This window comes from Bos taurus, chromosome 5, assembly GCF_002263795.3.
Source record: "Bos taurus isolate L1 Dominette 01449 registration number 42190680 breed Hereford chromosome 5, ARS-UCD2.0, whole genome shotgun sequence".
NCBI classification, from domain to species: Eukaryota; Metazoa; Chordata; class Mammalia; order Artiodactyla; family Bovidae; genus Bos; species Bos taurus.
This window is the reverse complement of record NC_037332.1, coordinates 116,155,905-116,170,460: the sequence shown is the minus strand read 5'-3', so window position 1 is coordinate 116,170,460 and position 14,556 is coordinate 116,155,905. Positions and strand designations below refer to the sequence as shown.

General features: G+C 53.6%; 1 protein-coding gene across 1 annotated transcript in view; it reads right to left on the bottom strand.

Moving 5' to 3' along the window:
- Nucleotides 1-1,065: 1,065 nt before the first annotated feature.
- The window catches only part of ATXN10 (ataxin 10), a 140,689-nt gene continuing 127,198 nt past the window's right edge, over nt 1,066-14,556 (bottom strand). The window contains 2 exon segments of the mRNA NM_001077051.2: nt 1,066-1,369; nt 1,861-2,048. Of these exon segments, the coding sequence (NP_001070519.1) occupies nt 1,367-1,369; nt 1,861-2,048 (191 nt within the window). The 3' untranslated portion in view covers nt 1,066-1,366.

Here is a 14,556-nt window from a genome sequence, read left to right as displayed (position 1 = left end):
ATGTCACAAAGGACGGGAAGTAAACATTACTCATAGTTGACTACAGTCGTAGCAACTGGCATTTCTTCAGTTATATAGAAGACATCAGACCGCATATGGGAAACCTTTTATTTCATTCTTAACATGCTTCAGCTGGTTCCCCCCCGCAACGCCCCGCCCGCCACAAAGCAATTTAAGTACAGCTACAAAGACTTAGGAGCACTTTACTTTGGAACAATCGGTATTTCTGGAAAACTTCTGGCTGGGTCTTTGACATTTTCATTTTGGAAGGTTCAACGGGAACTGTGCAAGATTTCACGCTACAGTCTAGCTTAGTAACACGGCTGTTCTAGAAGACAACACATTTTAAGCATCCACAACACAACCTGCCCCGAGAGTGTTTGCTGATTACATTAATGATCTGGGTGGTTACAGAGACTTTTGTGCTCATTTAATCCAGTTCCTCCTCTGGTGTGCACACTGACAGACACAGGTCAGAATGCCCCTGCTCCCCCAAGCTACTTCTGCAATTCCACTGCCCCGGCTGAAACTGAGTGGTACCTTTCCGAGACCGGTGCTTTTTAAACTGAGGAAGACCCGGGTGAACCTTTAATGCAGAGGTTCTGCACACACAGACGACCGTGAGATCTTCCTTCCCGCTTACAGCCAGGGCGGTGGTTGACGCAGGCACTGGCTAGTAAGCCTCAGGAGTCTGGTGACGCCTAGGTCTAGGGTGATCTGGAATGGGAAGAGTTAACGGCCCACAAGTCCCCTCACCCGCTGGCTCCAGCCACATTCCAGAGGGACAGAGCTCAGTGACAACGGCGCCCAGGACCTGAAGTGAAGAGGAGAGCCCTCTGAGAGCCCTCTATTCTTCGCCATCTCTCGAATTAATTAACTGGAAATGAGTCTTGTCAATGTTTTGGAAAGGCAGAAGGGGTGAAAAGCGATTGCTAGAATTAATCACAGTGAGAAACCACTTCAGCCGCCTGCCAGAGCCCAGAAAACCCCACAAGAGGAGACAATGAAGGGAAGGACAGAGTGGACCCGATCACTTCCAAGTCTTTGCCAAAGAAGGGACATGTGTTCAGCGAGAGGAATTTATTATCTGCGGCCACAGTAAGTACAATCTATCACTTAAACGCACACTGTATTCCACAGGGAAAGAAGCAAACCAGACAGCTACATTTTTTAAAGCAAAGAATCAAAAGGACCCTCAAGCACTTTCACTTTTAAGCTTATATGCATTTAACTCTATTATCTAGAAGATTCACAGATTCTTGAAAGTGTATGTAATAAAATCTTCAAACACTTGCGATTTCACACACTGCGAAAGATCCAGGAAACAGATTCCAAAAATTCAGATTGTTTTGGATGGAGAGTTCATTCACTAAGAGGAAAAAAAAAAGAAACAAAATTGCAGATGTAACAAAGCTATTTACAAGAACCATCAAAGGAAAAAAAATACAAGAGAATTTCGGTCAAGGATAGAAATAACGGAAAGAAACCTGAAACAACCCATTCAGCATCACACAAGGAGCTTTCTGTTCTTTTCACTGCAGCCAGCAGTAGCTGTCTTTTAGAGAAGGTCTCATTACTGCCAGAAAGTTTTACACCACGTGAAAATTTTGATATGGCTTTTCTTTTTCTCCCCTAGAACAAGTTTGAAATTTCAACTCTCTTAAGAAAACGGCAGGGTAAAGCCCGAACAAAAAGTTATTTGCAATTAAATGTAGGGCTCTTTGCTGTCTCAGGAGGCAAAATACATCCACCCATGTTCTTATGAAACAATCACATCGAAGTGTCACTTTGAAGGTGATGGGGAAGTGGGGACCACTTTCCAGACTGAAGGGGAACTAGTCCTCCTCCTGGCACACTTACCAGCTGAGGGGTGTCACTAGTCGACTTCAGAATCAGCTTGTCACCCCTCTTTTCAACTTCAAACCCCATTTTTTTAAGCAGGGATGCGTCTGCCAGACCCTGCTCCTCCATCTTCGCAATCAGGTCTTGGTTTTGGCTGTTGTCTTCCGTGAGGTTTCGGATGGCGTATACCACCCACTGGGTTAGAACTGGGAGCAGAGTGAAGGAATCTGCCAACATGCTTTCACCCGAGCATCACTGGAAAAGGAGGAGACGGGCAGACGACCCGGAACACCCAGACGCAACAAACACTTTCTCCTGGAGGATGTGCTGTGAATATGCATGCAGAGGGGGAAATAATTCAAAAGTCGAAAGACACACATATACACACGTCTGTGCAACACTGTGCGTGTGCTGTCCAGCAGCTGGCACAGACAGGCACTGGACTGAGAGAACAGAGCGGGAGGCAGAGGCTCAGAGCAGCCGCATGGGAAGTGTGTGAGCACAGGCACGCATGAAGGAGTGTACGCGCGCACACACACACATACACGAGTGTGTGTGCTGGACTTTTGTTACTGAGTCACCAGGGAAGGAATAAGAGCATTATAGAATGAGTCATAAAGACGCTAGGGTAGAATCAGGCAAGAAGATCGTCTTGTTTAAAGTAAGCCCAGTTATAGCTAACAGCTGTCCCCTGGGAGTCACCACGGGTTCCCCTCACTCTGTATTTTAGGGACGAGGCAGGCCTGCGAAGGCCTTACTGTTTAGTCTGAACGGGTGCCTCACTGTGCCCTGGCCCTGATTTAGGTGTTGCGTACGCTGTCTGTCGGGCACACACAGACGACTTACGAGGAACACAGACTCACGGCGCTCTTCTCTGAGGTCTGTACTTACCAGGAGCTGTGGGAACTCCGGAGGGCGCTAGGCAGCCACTGTAACGTCCTTCCATAAAACTGCCCTAGTCTTGGGCCCAGGGACACAGAGAGACGCCAGGAACACTGGGCCTGGCACCCTCTGTTGGTTCAGAAAGAACAAAGTGCCAAGTGTGGAGTAAACACTTTTTCCAAGGAACAGAGGCCTCCCTGCCCCGTGACCAGATGGACAGTAGCAGGAAAAGCAAGTCCTTCCTCCTTTGTCACCAGTGTTTCCCAGGCAGGCCTGTCTGATGCCACAATGAGGCATCTGCTCCCCCAAAGGCGATCGGACGGGTCCCTGAACTCAAGAGTCCGCGCTCCGGATCCCGTCCAAAACCCCGGCTCAGCGGTGAGGCTTCTCTCCTCAGCACGAGTGTCGCACAGAAAGGCCTCCATGCGCACAAAGCGCGGGAACCAAACTGCCCCCAGTTCATTGACCTTGAAGGAAACCAGCAGATGAGCCCGTGTACTTGAGCCAGGACACAGGGAACCAGCGGCTCTGGGCTCAGGAAGTGCCTGCTGGTTGCTCCCTCTCAGTTCCGCTGACGCAGCCCGCAGTCATGAGCGCACATGGACCCACACGGATGGGCTCCGTCAGAACGGCTGCGCGTCTGCAGGAGGCCATGACCCACTGGTCTCTGGAGGTGGACCACCAAGACCACTGGTGGGTACAAATGACCAACCTTTTCCAAAGGGCAAAGAATGGTGGCTGATGCAATCCTAAGATAACTGCCCGTTTAGTGGGGAAAATGCTCTCATCTCACCAGGACCTGTCACCCTCCCATGACAAAGCCCAGGGCCTTTAGAAGGCTGTACATCTTTTCTGGAGATGAATCCACAGACTCTCAAACGCATACAAGTTGAACTTCTCCTTCTTCTCCACAATCACCAAACCCCCACTTTGTCATGGGAGAGAATGAAAAGGATGATCCCGGGGAACAAAGACCTTCACACATTAGTGACTTTCTCAGCAGGGATCACTCACTACAATTCACTTCTCATGCAGGACGACATCATCATCACACAAACCCATTTCCTCCCTGCTGCACAAAGAGATGAGGCAGGGATCAAGAGAACTGAGTGGAGGAGCGGGCATCTGAGGCTGAATCTGGGCAAGACCGTGTGTAAGCCTGGAGCGTTCCAGTTCCTGTGTGTGGCAACTCTCCAATGCTAAACGACAGGCCCAAAACACTTCTTTCTGAAGCTTCCTGGTTATTCACTTTAATTGAAAGAAAGAGAGGGGAAATCCGCATAAATGCACTGACAGCTCCTCACAACTGTAGGGCTGGCTAGCTCTGCAAGCGAGGCATCAGAGGCCAGTCTTGTCACCACCAGCTGCCAGTGCCGAGTGTCTCTGCAGGAAAAGAGCCGTCTTCCAGAGCTTCGGACTGTCAGATGATCTCAGTTCCAGGGCAAAGCAACATTGCCCCGCCAGGCACCCCCCATCTTTCCACATGCGAGCCCTGACCTGGAACCCGCTCCCCCTCGCCTGCCCCTCCCCACCCAGGGCGAGCAGCTGAGACCCCGCTCCTGGAAGCCCACGTGCGCTGTCCCGGCTGCCCCAACGCCAGCTTGAGCCGGGCACGCCTGCTGCGTGCTTCCAAACACCCTCGCGCTCCTCCTTTTCCCCTCACCAGTTCTCATCACATTGCACCTGCTGATCTGATTATTTGTTGGTGAGCTTCTGGAGGGCAGGAGCCACACTGAGTCCATTTTCTCGTCCCCAGCATGCAGCTAGACCCAACACACAGCGGATGATGAGGTGTGTGCTGACATCCTGGGAGCTTACTTACTTGTTCATATTTTTGTCCACCCCAACGCCCTGTGAGCTCTTCACAGGCCAGGACGATGGCTTATTTACCTTCTGTCCTCTGCTCCAAGCATGGTGCTGGAAACATGTGCTCGATGTCCGCGCGAGCGGACACCACCTCCCACCCACCGTGTGTGCATGCGAGTGTGAGTGCGTGTGTAGAGGGGTGTGGTGGCAGCGCAGTGACCCACACGGGCTGTGCTTTTCCTGTGTGCTCTTGGTGTGGTTTCCTGACTCAGGGCTTCGCGGGGTGAAGAGGAGATGAAAGTAACCCAATATAAATGCAACTCGGGCAAGCAAGCGGGACCGTGTAAACAAAAGGTCCAGGATGACAAAACACAGAATCCGGCGTGGACGGATGAGGGGCGGGTTTACGTCACGCCCGTCTAGGGCCTGACCCTGCACTCTGTGGACATGCCGCAATGGTGTTTCAACAGCTTACCCAACCGTTCACTTGCTCATTTCTGCAGAAACCCCACACAGTCACTGCTTTGAACGGAGGAAACAGTGAGACTAATGACGACCGTCCTGATGACCAACCCTACGAGTGCCCGGGGCAGTGCTCCCAGCTGGGGCTCTGGGGACATCACTGTCTCCCAGGGAGCAGGCTCCTGGCACAGCCTGACGGAAGCAGCACTGGCACCCAAAGCCGAAGAGGCAGTTCAGTCTTCTTCCGAAACCGGAGTTCAAAGGGCAAACAGACGGGTTAAGTGGAGGGCGTGGGAGGGGTCTAGGCAGTAAGGCCACACAGTCATGGCGGGGTCAATTTCCCAGAACACCAAAAATCGAAAAACACACAAAACAGCGAGACCCCAGCACGTCTCACTCAGACGTGTACTTCACATTCTTTATGTCATAGTGAAACCAACCTTACTTCCTCTCTAAGGCGGACCTCATCCAGTCCTGCCGGACACTGCGTGATTAGATGTGAAAGGTGTGCCCTCCATCTTGACCTAAGTGAGCACCGCGTTTGGGGTTTGTGCTGTCCGCCTGTAAATCAAATACCACAACAATATTCTCCAACACGTGTCCATTTCCAGTGAGAACATCCTGGCACTACCGTCTAGGGTCTCTGAGTTCCTAATTTTAAGTTGTCTGCGTTGAAGAGAAGCAAGGAATCCCAGCCCCAGGGCCCGGCTCATGAATATGCACGACTCCCCTCATTAGGAGCCGGAAGGGCCGGGCTGGGTGCCCCGCAGACCCAGACAGCCTGGAGGGTCACAGGGAGATGAAAGCCTCCGGTTAATATTCACATTGCCCTCTTGTTCCCTCTCTACCGAGACAGAAAGTAAGCAAGAGGGGGGGAGAAAATTAAACATCTTCCAGAGTCTCTAAATCCCACCAACACTCCAAGCGCTTCATTGTCTGCTCGGCTTTAGAAAGAGAGCTTCTAACGTTTCCATAGCTACTCCAAACAGAAGGCGTGAGCCTGTTTGTAACAAACTGCCTTCAAAGAACCCTGCGATCAGCACCAGAGTGAGGACTCACAGTCTGGCCGGCCCTTCACCAGAGCACGTGGTGCCTTGAAAAAGCTAGTGATGAGCGCATGGACTGAGCACCTGGGAACCCGGGGGCCTGGAGAGCTGAAGCGAGATGTGGTCCCCAGACCCAGAACCTGAGTGGCAGCCATGAGTGCGTCGTCTCCGCACTGTCGGCTCCACGCTGAGCCCTGCAGCCTTGCACCAGGCAGGTGAGGAGACAGGGAGGGGCAGGGGAGTGTGGGCTGGGAGGCAATTGGAGACAGGGACCCCACAGCCATGACATTACTAACCTAGGGCTAGGATTGACGTGCCAAACTCTGAAAAAGTCCGGTGAGTTAGAATGCTGATCCTGGGACTGCTGACGAGAACAACTTTCATCTGACTTCCAGTTACTGGGATCAGTGCAACCTGAAGTCCTTCAAGTGACGGGGACCGGGGCCCCATGATGACAGGGACTCTGCTCTGGCCACTGTGCTCAGTGTCAAGAAGCTGCTGAGAACAGGGGCTGTGAGAATTATGGCCTGTGATTTTGTATGGATGCAAGTTAAAAAGTTTTCATATTTTTTAAATTAACTTACTTTGGCCACACCATGCAGCTTGTGCAATCTCAGTTCCCCGATCAGGGACTGAACCTGGGCCCTCGGCAGTAAGGTCCTAACCACTGAACCTCCCAGGAAGTCCCAAGTTTTCATGTTTTTAAATGGTTGGGGAAAGAATAAAAAGAAGAATACCAATTTGCGACACACAAAAATTATTTGAAATCCAAATTTCAGTATCCATAATAAATAAAGTTCTATCGGCACACAGTTACACCCATTCATGTATGAACCGTCTATGGCTACTTCTGTGCTGCAGCAGCTGAGCTGGACTGCTATAATGCAGACAGAGTGCCCAGCAATTCAAAAATACTGATTAAAAGTAGCCCTTTACAGAAGAGGTCTGCCAAACTGCCCTGGAACACGAAAGGAACCGATAGATTCTCGGCTGAATGAATGAATGAACTTTCCAAAGGACTGGCAATAAAAACTTAAAACTATTTGCTGTTGTTCAGTCGCTCAGTCGTGTCTGACTCTTTGCTACCCCCATGGGCTACAGCACGCCAGGCTTCCCTGTCCTTCACTATCTCCCAGAGCTTGCTCAAACTCATGTCCATTGAGTCAGTGACTCTATCTAACCATTTCATCCTCTGTTGTCCCCTTCTCCTCCTGCCTTCAATCCTTTCCAGAATCAGAGTCTTTTCCAATGAGTCGGCTCTTCATATCAGGTGGCCAGAATACTGGAGTTTCAGCTATTTAGACCAGAAGAATTTAAATGCTGAAAGATTTTACTGACTTCTCAGGATATATGTGTGTACGTACATAAACTATGTAGAATCTACGGTTTTATATATTAACATGCTTACAGGTGTAGGGTGTGTGTATTTAACACCCTATGTCTAGTATACACGTAACCGACATTCACGCTATGATAGTATCTATATTTCACTTTGCTTGCAGAATATTTCAAAAAATTATTTTTAGACAACAAACCCATATACAGCCAGGGGTTTACATACTCAACAAACTTTCCAAAGCACACTACTCAGCAGGGCAGAGAACACCCGTCAGCACCTCGGAGAAAGCCGGCCTGAGGACAGGACGCCCAGGCCACCTTGTTAGGCTTCAAAACCACATCGTCACCTGCCCTGAGACTTCTCTCAACACGAGGATGCTTCGGAGGTAATGTCCACATCTAAGCTAGTATCTTCTCAGACTGACTAAAATGGCAGAATTTTTCAGAGTGCAAAGCAGTAGTTCTAAGACTTTCGAAATGCTTCACGTTACTGAAAACCAAAACACCTCAAAATACGGCAGTTCCCGCCAGCCAGAGGGGAGGAGGGCGGGAACGGGACACTGAGGGCAACTCCTCTTCCCGCCGAGTGACAACAGTCCTGCCTCCTCCCGGCCACGTGAGTCGGAGAGGCCGTGAGTGCCTGGGGGCCGTGTTCCCAGTGGGCTCACTTCTCTGACCCTGATCCCATCTGCAGGAGTGCCCTAACCAGCCTCTGCTCTGCTCTTCAAGTATTTACTTTCTGAGAAAAAAAAAAAAAAAAACGAGGCATTTCCCAAACTGCTGGCAGGGAAGGCCAGGCCCCACGAAGGCTGCTGCTGCCGGAGTAGGAACCTGTGCAAACAAACCACAGCGGCCACCCGAGTGGGGATGGGGCAGGGAGGAGACGGGCTTCCTCGGACTGTGGGCAACCTACCTGTGACGCAGGGGACCCAGGAGAGAGGGTCCTCGTGGAGGAGATAAGTCTGAAAAACACCGCTGCTGTCCGTTAATGAGGAGCCACCCCCATCTGCAGGGCTGAGCTGTGTCCAAACGTCGGGACACTACTGCGTGGTGACCCGCATCCAAGCTCTGCCTTCGTCTCCAACCATCACTTCACTCAGTTAAACTACAGGCTCTCCTCACTCAGAAAGTCAGAGTCCTCACCGGGCAGACAGCGTACCGGCCCCGTCGCAGGGCGCTGGAAACCAGCGTGTGTTCAGTCCCCACCACAAACCACCCGTGCTGGCTCTCTCTTCCTTCTCCGAACTGCTGGTCTGTCTGGGGTCTAATTTTCCCCGGCGTTTCTGCATTTTAATCCGAGGGCACATCTCTGCGGCTCAGGTGTGTTAATGCCGTGCCGACGCAGACGGCTCGAGGCCCTGGAGTCCGTCCTAGCAGTGAGTGTTAATCAGTGTGTGTGCCCTCTCATTCACCGACTCACAGCAGTGAGTGCAAGTCAGCGTGTGTGCCCTCTCATTCACTGACTCACAGCTGTGAGTGCCAGTCAGCGTGTGTGCCCTCTCATTCACCGACTCACAGATGACGGCTACTACTGAACACAGGGAACGAGCACTGCACGGCGAGGGGAGGTGAAAAGTGGGCGCGCCAGCACGCAGCCGCGCCCCGCTCTTCCTGACCCCATGGACTGTAGCCCACCAGGCTCTGCTGTGGGATTTCCCAGGCAAGAATATGGAATGGCACGGTTGCCATGTCCTTTGCCAGGCGATCTTCCTGACCCCGGGATCGAACCCTGGTCTCCTGCATTGCAGGCGGATTCTTTACCCGTTAAGCCACCAGGGAAGCCCCAAGAGAAAAGTGCAAGGGAGCAAATTATTGCCAGATTTGAAAACTGAAGGTCACAATCACAATAAAGTAATACACTCGTGTTTCGCAGGTGCTACAGGAAGGAGCAGAGTCTCAGTCTTTATTGAGGCAGAATGTCGTCTCGGAAGCACCTCTGCTCTGAAGGATGAGGCTGCTTTTTAGACTCCAACTGCCCAGGGAACTAGAACATCAAAGGAAGTGGCACAGAGGCCCAGGGAAACGCTGCTGAATTCTCAGAGAAACATCCCAGCACACAAGTGTCCACCAGAGAAACACAACCCGCCTGTGTCTGAATGATTCTGAAACAAAGTCTGCATTCACCAGTCTCCGTGCGCACGGCTGATTTCCCATCTACGACTGCGTGCAGGCGGGGACAGTCACAGCTCGAAGGCTCCTCTCCACTCGGGAGCCAGAGCTGTCCTGCCGTCTCCCCAGGCTCCCTGCACCACCACGTGGGAGAGGAGCCGCTGTCCTCAGCCTGGCCCCAGCCGCGATGAGCCCTCGGCCCTCAGGGCCCAGACGGGTCAGGCGTCAGCCTCCGAAGCTTGCCGCCACCGCCCCGCCTCAGAGCCTGTCAGTGTGGGGCGAAGTCATGAAGATGACACCCTGCTCAGCCCGCGGCCACCCCGCGCTCCCCACTCCAAAGCCCTGTGGTGAGTGGGGGCTGGCGGGCAGGTACCTCACGTCCACGGGCTCCGTGGGAAAGGGCCCCCCGGGCCTGAAGCTAATTCCGTCCGTGACACACTCCGGGACCACCTCACCACTTCAGAGCGCCGCGTGGAGCGGCCGTCGGCCTGGCATCAGCCCTACAACGGGTCTTGGACTGGGACGGAGCGAGGCCGCATCTAACCAAACCACACCAGAGGGCTGGGCCGCCAGGCGGCTCCGTGTGTGCTCAGGGGCTCTCGGTCCCGTCTTAGACTGACGAGCCTGGCACGGGGCAGGGCAGGGCCAGCCGGCTCAGGGCCCGCCACGGCTCTCATTCCCTCTGCCGCCACCGCTTACCCTGACCCTTCTGTGGAACGTGTGCTCACGCGTGTGCACGCCCTCCCAGGAGGGGGCAGTAAATGCTGAGGGCACCTGGCCTCCGTCCGCTGAGAGGGGCGGACCTCAGTCCCGCCAGAGCTGAGTGGTACTTGCGATGCTGCCGACGGCACACAGGCAGGCCCCCGCTACACCATCTCAGCCTTCAGGCTCCAGGGAGACCTCCTCCGGGAGAGGCCTTCTGGACACAGTGAACTGCTCAAGGGAAGCCAGGACCCAGGCTCTGCTTACATCAGGGGCTCCGCTGGCCGGGAGGTCGCTGGGCCCTGACGGAGAGCAACTTGTGAGGAGCAGCTGGCGGAGGCAGGGACCCTCAAGGGCCTGCTGCCAGGGGAGAGGGTATATCCACAGCACTCTGCTCTCTGGAAGAAAGGACTTGCTAGCCTGAACAAATTTCTAGCTTCAATCAATGTAAGCAAAGCTTTGCAGGGGAATTAAGTGTCTCTCACATAAGCCACTGATATTTATCTGCATGAAGTCATAAGAGTAATAATAAACATAACAGAGCTAGTGGTGTGATCACCCGCAGGGCCACTCCAGGCACTGACAGAAAGTCTCCACCTTCACCAGCATAGCACTCGCGGGAGGTAATACCAAACCTTCTACTGACGAGAAAACAGACCCAGCAGGCAGAGGACCCGATGGGGTTGGCCTGGTCTGGACGCGGGCTCCAGCCCCTGCCCCTCTGCCCTAAGCCCTCCTCAGGGACCAGCCCATGAGGGTAGACCAGCCCATGAGAAGAGACCAGTCCATGAGGGGAGACCAGCCCATGAGGAGGGACCAGTCCATGAGGGGAGACCAGCCCATGAGGGGAGACCAGTCGATGGCGGGTGGACCAGTCCATGAGGGGAGACCAGTCCATGGGTCGGGGGGGGGACCAGTCCATGGGGGGGGCCAGTCCATGGAGAGGGGACCACTCTATGAGGGGGGACCAGTCCATGGCGGGGAACCGGTCCATGAGGGGAGACCAACCCATGAGGGGAGACCAGTCGATGGCGGGTGGACCAGTCCATGAGGGGAGACCAGTCCATGGGTCGGTGGGGGGGACCAGTCCATGGGGGGAGACCAGTCCATGGGGGGGGCCAGTCCATGGAGAGGGGACCACTCTATGAGGGGGGACCAGTCCATGGGAGGGGGACCGGTCCATGAGGGGAGACCGGTCCATGAGGGGGAACCAGTCCGTGAAGGGAGACTGGTCCATGAGGGGGAACCAGTCCATGAAGGGAGACCAGTCCATGTTGGAGGGACCAGTCCATGAGGGGGGACAAGTTCATGAGGGGGGACCAGTCCATGGGGGGGAGACCAGTCCATGAGGGGAGACCAGTCCATGAGGGGGGACCAGTCCATGAGGGGGGACCAGTCCATGAGGGGAGACCAGTCCATGAGGGGAGACCCGTCCATGAGGGGAGACCTGTCCATGGCGGGGAGACCAGTCCGTGAGGGGAGACCTGGAGGAGGCCTGGAGCGGTCCCTTCCGGCCAGGGTGACTGCAAGCTTCTGAGCTCTGCCTACACGTCAGGGGAAGGAGTGGCAGGTTATATAAGACTTGAAACAGAGTCCCTTTCTCTCAAAAGATAAAGTAAGCCTTCAGATACTGGTCAGAGTGATTACTTCCACAAAACATCTTTATAAGTAACAGTGAACAGTTTAAAATGAAATTCAAGTTTGGAGTAGAAAAGGTGCATGTGTGCTCAGTCACTCCATCGTGTCTGACTCTCTGTGACCCCATGGACTGTAGCCCGCCAGGCTCCTCTGCCCACGGGACTCTCCAGGTAAGAGCACTGGGGTGGGTTGCCAGGCCCTCCTCCAGGGGATCTTCCCGACTCAGGGATCGAATCTGCGTCTCCTGCATCTCCTGTACTGTAGGCAGATTCTTTATCAATGAGCCATCTGGGAAGCCCAGAAAAATGTAAGTAACTGCATCTAAATTATGGAAGATTATTGTTTGCCTGGTACTAAGAACATCTTTATATGAATAAAGCATAGCCAGGGGTCAAAAACAGCTCTCAAATGCAAAGGCTTACATGGAGAACACAAGCAGTGCGGGGGCTTCTGGAGGGCTCTGGGCTGGACGAGACCCAGCGGGCTCCCAGGGGTCGGCACGCTGCACGTGGGCTGCCCGGGCACCCGCACCGCCTGTCCTTAGTCCAGACGTCACTAGCCTCTGAGCACAACGAACCCCCAGGTCACCAGCCCGTGCTGGTGGCCTCTCCTCCCACCACCCACAGCAGCAACCAGAGTCAGCAGGCAAGAGCGGCCGGCCCACAGGTCTGAGGGGCACAGACCCGCGGACGCCTCACGCTGTCTGTGTGCGCTGCGGTCACTACCAGGTGAGCTGAGGGCTGGGGCACGGGTGATTCTGTGGCCCTCACTAAGGGAGGAGCACTACGGTGTCCACTTCACAGTCAAGCGCGCCTTCAGCAGGCACTGAGGGCGTGCGAATGACTTCAGCACTAACTGGAAATAAGCACCGCTGACACCTGGCCAAGCTGGCTGCAGGGAGGATACTAACGTCTCAAGCTCCGCCTTGACACAGGTCTTTCTAAAACTTCTAAAGTTATAGCTGTCCCACGTTGGGGGGAACCTCACTCAATTTCAGAAATCTAATACTGCAACATGTTTTCCTTCTCCTCTGTGAACAACACGCTTCTTGACACTTACACTGGAATGAGAGCAAGCGATTTAGATACAAAGGCAGGCTTCCACCGTTAACACACATACAGACCCTCAGGATTTAACTGTCATCTGGGTGCTCGTCTGACAAACATGAAGGCCTGTGCTCGGCGCTGGGGACCCAGTAACTAACGGGACATGCAGGTCCCCGCCCCTGTGGCACTGGCGTTCTAGACAGGAGGTGGCCATCAGCCTCAGAGAGACAGACCTTCAGGCTGATGTGGTCAGGAATGACCACAGGAGGACAAAACATGGATGAGGGAGGTGGGAGACGGCTTCTCTGAGGAGGGGACTGAGCTGAGAACTCGGGATAAAGAGAAGCTGGTCACCTGGTGCGCTGGGGAGACAGCAGTGGCATTGGCCATGTGTGACCTCAAGATGGGAGACATGAGCCAGGCAAGGCTGGGGCTGGAGGCAGGATGTTGGTAGAGGGCAGGGGTCGAGGCCAGAGGAGTTTCAAGCTGTAGGAAGGAGTCTGCATTTTATACGACGAGAATCCACTGAAAGAGCTAAAGCAGAAAAATCAGGCAACTCTCCTTGGCAGCCGTGGAGGGTGGCTTGGAGGGAAGATGGTGTGGGAATGGGGACCAACCAGCGTCCGTAGCAGCAGTAGTGAGAGTGGACGAGGAAGGACCTGGGCTCAGACTCCAGCGCTGCCCGCCTGAGCTCCATGCCCGGGCGAGCTGGTTTCCCAGGAGGCGCGGCAGTGAGGAGCCCGCCTGTCAGAGAAAGCAGACGCAGCTTCCACCCCTGGGTGGGGAAGATCCCCTGGAGGAGGACACGGCAACCCACTGCAGTATTCGTGCCTGGAGAACCCCATGGACAGAGCCGCCTGGGCGCCTAGAAAAAGCCAGATCACACAGGTCGACGAAACCCCGTCTGCTCAGTTATCAAGAGCAGTTAGTTCTCCAGCTGCTACCACTCCACCTGAGGAAGGGTCGCCCGTTCGCGGCCTCTCACGAGTCACTGTTTCTCAACCAGCATTACAGGCCACAAGAGGATTTCATTAAACACAACACCATTTCTCAGGTCTTCCTTCTCCCTCTTCATCCTCCCTGTGCCAATCTCCAACTAAGGGACAGAGTCAAGGCAATCACCACGCAGGGAGGCAAAGCAGAGAGGTGGGCACATGTATGTTCACCTGTAAACTCAGCTTCAGCTAAGTGCCCATGAGGTGAAGGCCTGACACCTCAGTCCTCCTGAAATTCCTAGAATGTTCAGTGGAGAGAAATAAACACACTACTAACTGGCCTAACAGCTACAATGTGAAATGACAGGATAAATGAAACAATAAAAAGCGGCCTCATTTCAACTGGGATTCTGGCAGACTTCTCTCAAATAAATAAGGTTTAACTCTACTTGGGAGAATGGCCAGGTAGATGGAAGGAGACCCTGGGAAGATGGACAGCAAGGGAGCCAAGGTGCCGAAGGAGAGTCGGGAAGGGCTGCCTGATGCTGAGTGTGGCGGTGTGGGGACTGTCTTGGGAGATGCCCCCTAGTGAAAGTAAGATTTAAACTTTAAATGGTGTTCGTTAAATCAACCAGCCAAAGGAGCAGACCCTTAAGGACAAAAGCGAATGGCAATAAATGTTCGCATAAAGTTTTGTTTCTGGTTTGGAATGAACTGTACATGGCGGCACTTAAAATGCTAACAGTAACC